The 4,054-nt window shown below is 35.2% G+C and overlaps 2 protein-coding genes across 4 annotated transcripts in view; one reads left to right on the top strand and one right to left on the bottom strand.

Moving 5' to 3' along the window:
* LOC106867925 (endonuclease G, mitochondrial) overlaps nucleotides 1–3,981 on the top strand; it is a 25,111-nt gene extending 21,130 nt beyond the window's left edge. The window contains exon 3 of the mRNA XM_014912994.2: nucleotides 1,839–3,981. Coding sequence (XP_014768480.1) covers nucleotides 1,839–2,133 — 295 coding nt within the window. The 3' untranslated portion in view covers nucleotides 2,134–3,981. The remainder of the gene's footprint in view (nucleotides 1–1,838) is intronic.
* LOC106871104 (endoplasmic reticulum lectin 1) overlaps nucleotides 1–4,054 on the bottom strand; it is a 488,243-nt gene that overhangs the window by 88,988 nt on the left and 395,201 nt on the right. The window lies entirely within an intron of this gene.

The following is a 4,054-nucleotide window of genomic DNA, read 5'->3' as shown; positions in this document are numbered from 1 at the left end:
AGTGAGATCGTTGCCGGTGCCCCTGAACTGGCTCTTGTGTGGGGTTGTGTGGCTCTTGTGCGGGTGACACACGAGGTTTCTCGAGCGAGATGAGCGTCGGCGTTCCCAGTACCGCCTGACTGACCTTCGTGCGGGTGACACGTAAAAGCACCCACCACACTCTCTGAGTGGTTGGCGTTAGGAAGGGCATCCAGCTGTAGAAACTCTGCCAAATCAGATTGGAGCCTGGTGTAGCCATCTGGTTTCACCAGTCCTCAGTCAAATCGTCCAACCCATGCTAGCATGGAAAGCGGACATTAAACGACGACGACGATATATATATATATTGCTTACATGGGTAAATATACATGGTTCTGATGGGTATACACCACAATTTAGATGGCTATATATTGTTTTGGTGGGTATATAAACATGGATATTGCCCTAGGTATGACTTTAAACTTCATCTGGTAGTGGGGCTCTAGTTCAGTCAGGAGTCCCAAGATTTTAATGAGTGTGGAACCAATTCTTAGTCACTATTGTCCCCAAGTGTACTCTGACCTGGAGCACTGGCACTTGTCAAGATCCCAGCTATGGGTTAATTATAGCATTTTATGGAAGAAGCTCCAAACACAAACCCTCATTACCTTTTGAGTGTCATAGGAAAGGAAAAGACCAGAGTGTGTCAACCTCAACTGCGAATCGAGGAGCAGAGACCTTTTAGGTGCTCTGGTGCCCTCTTTGACACTCTTTCAGCAACTCCTGGGTGGGTAGAGTTCTTCAGCCCTGTAATGCAATTCATTTCAGAGAAGGCTACTCCAATGTAAAATCTACAGCTAGCTGGTCACCACAGCTGTCTTAGCCTGTTGTGTCACTGTGGTGAAATTTCAACCTCTAAAAAGTGGGGTCAGATTCCTCAAACAGACTTTGGCTTTAGAACTACTAAGCACCAAAAGGAAGAAAATCCCCACAACATCAAGGATTGGTTTACATATTCAATTGAGGGCATGTCGCTATTTCTTGTGATCTTCAGACATGGACAGGTGGGTAAAGAAACATCTAAGAAACTCTCTGAACAGTTGACACACTTTATTTCCCGAGTGTTTCTGCTGCTGAATGTTCCCATCAATGTATCATCTCTGGAATTATGTCTCTCTCTCTCTCTCTCTCTCAGTTTTGCAGAAATCCCAATGCATTTTTATGCATCTATTTCTTGTACTAATTACACAGCATTGGCGTGTAATTAGTTCCTTCCAACATATTGTTCACTATCACTTTCCACATGGCATAGAAATTTGTCCACCCCACTTATTAATTTGTGACTTTGGTTTATGACATATTAACAATTAAGTATTTTTCAAGATTTGAAACTTTCTTCTCTTCTTTAGATGTTTGACAGAATATGTTGTGAGAACCACATCATAAAACCTCAAAAAAAATTTTAAGAACTTTCAGTACAGAACTCCTACTTAATTTTCTTCAGTAAATTATACTAAACAGAAGATACTTGATAATATAAAACTTTTCAGAATACCAATACATACACAAACACAAGCAGACTTCTACACATGTACACATAGAATCTTCTTTTCATCATGACCTTTAACTATTTAACATTCAAACAGGCCATATCCAGCCAAAATATTCTACCTGTTTTATGTTCAAACTGGTCAGACCTGGCCTCTCCCATCTACCCTCTAATTTCATTCTAAAAATAAACAATCACATCATCAAAATCTCAAAGCTATCAGATAATGCATGTTTAATTCAAAACAATACAAGTAAATAAGCATTACATTTGACAGAATAATCGGAATGCTAAAGGGTTAAGCTTGTTTTTTTTTTTGTTGTTGTTGCAGAGCGGCACCTGATGGAAAGGTTTACATCAAATATGAAGTGATCGGTAAAAACCACGTGGCAGTACCAACCCATTTCTTCAAAGTAGTGTTGATTGAGAACAATGAAGGAGAATACGAGCTATTGTCTTTCATGCTTCCCAATGAGGCTCAAACTGATGATAAATTACTAAAGTATTTCACTATAGACATTGAGAAAATTGAACGGGCTGCTGGCCTCCTATTCTTTGACAAATTACCAAAAAGTCAACTTAAATCCATCAACAAACAGGAAACCAAAATCAGGAAATGGTCATAGGGATTCTTGAAAGCAAGCAATGTTTTGTATTCACGCCTTGCACCTGCTTGTTATATCTGATGTAGTTTTTTTCATATTTTGATAATCAATTATATGTGTAATACATATATATATATATATATATATATATATCATCACCATCATTATCATGCCAGCATAGAAGATGAGTTTCTGTGCTGGTATGGATTGGATGGTTTTCTTTGGACCTGCTGGATTCTGCCAAACCATCTAACAGGGATGATGATGATGATGATGATGATGATATATATGTATATGTGCACACACATACACACATATGTGAGTGTGTGTGCATATATATATATATGTGTATTTGTGTATGTGTATGTATATATGTATGTGTGTGTATGTGCGTATATTTATATATACACACCCACATACACACACACATGTATATGTATGTATGCATGAACCAATTATGCACTAAACTGCAGTCATTCTCTACCATATCTGTAGTGTGAGTAAGCCTTCTTTCTGCAACGATTCTAAATAACCATTATTACCATTCTCTTTCAAATTTTGTTTAATTCTCCTCAGAGAGAGAATACTATTTCATTGAGCTCCCCCTAGAGAGAATTATCTCTAATAGACCTTTGTAGTTATTTTGCTCAGCCAAGTGGTTTAATTTACATAAAATTAATTAATTTATTCATTTATTTATTATACATTGAAATAATTTTCCTTGTTTGTTATATCTGTGGTTTTGTTTCAGGTAAACTGTTTTTTTCTCAACATTCTAGAATGGTTGTGTGTTGTGAAAAAAGGCTTATCTTGCACTATACTCCAGATATATCAGATACATACATACATACATACATACATACATACATACATACATACATACATACATACATACATACATGTATGTATGTATGTATGTATGTATGTATGTATGTATGTATGTATATATGCATGTATGTATATATGCATGCATGTATGTATGTATGCATTATTTTAATAAACTTTTATTATAACAAGTAATATTTTAAAGAATTTAGTGCTAGGTTTAGTTATGTCAAATATGCTATTTTTATCTATGTTAACCACATATGAATCTCCTGACAGAAATGTTAACATAACTAATTAAATAGGTATTAAGTTTCTTTTATTATATACATTACATGCCAAAGATATTTTTTAACTAGGATATGATTCAAATAAGTTAAAAGTAACACATAACTCATGGCTCATAACATAAGACATATGACTCATGACTCATGACACATGACTAATAAGTCATCTGTTGTGATTTGTTATAGATATTCCACTGTTCACTGAACTGTTCGATAATGTTGTCAGTTTATTTGGGAATGTGACTTACAAAGGACTTCTGTCCTATCCCTGAGATGGAGGAAAATTTCTCTTTCCTCTGCTTTTTTGCAGCAAGGCATGGAACTAAAGACCACCAGGTCTCAATTGATTCAATGCTCAGAACTTAGGAGGAGAATATCAACCATGATGTGATAAGTGCCTCGTACTTCTGAGATCAAAGCCTGCCGACATTGATTTTGATTTACTATCGATGTGTAAAGGGGATGTTGTGTGGCTGGGAGTAGGGGGTGGTGAAATCAATATTATTAACCAAGCAGTAATAATATATTGAGATTTGATTCCATCAAACTCTGTTTTACCCCTTATTAAAGAAGAAATTAATATCCTCTACAACTTTGATCCTTAAACGGAATATTAATAAAAACAAAAAGAAAAAAAAAAGTAATGTCCATTGTCTTCATCCAGTCCATGAGAATGAAAACAAGAAAATGAAAAAAAAGTTTACATTAAGAAATACAAAATTCCATAAAAAAAACTCCCGCAGTTTCTTCTTTCATTATATTATAAACTTTAAAATCATTTATATTTAGTGTTTTGCAAAATTGGTTAATTTCAACTGAATATATATATA

This window comes from Octopus bimaculoides, chromosome 11, assembly GCF_001194135.2.
Source record: "Octopus bimaculoides isolate UCB-OBI-ISO-001 chromosome 11, ASM119413v2, whole genome shotgun sequence".
Lineage (NCBI taxonomy): Eukaryota > Metazoa > Mollusca > Cephalopoda > Octopoda > Octopodidae > Octopus > Octopus bimaculoides.
This window is presented reverse-complemented; position numbering and strand designations above follow the sequence as displayed.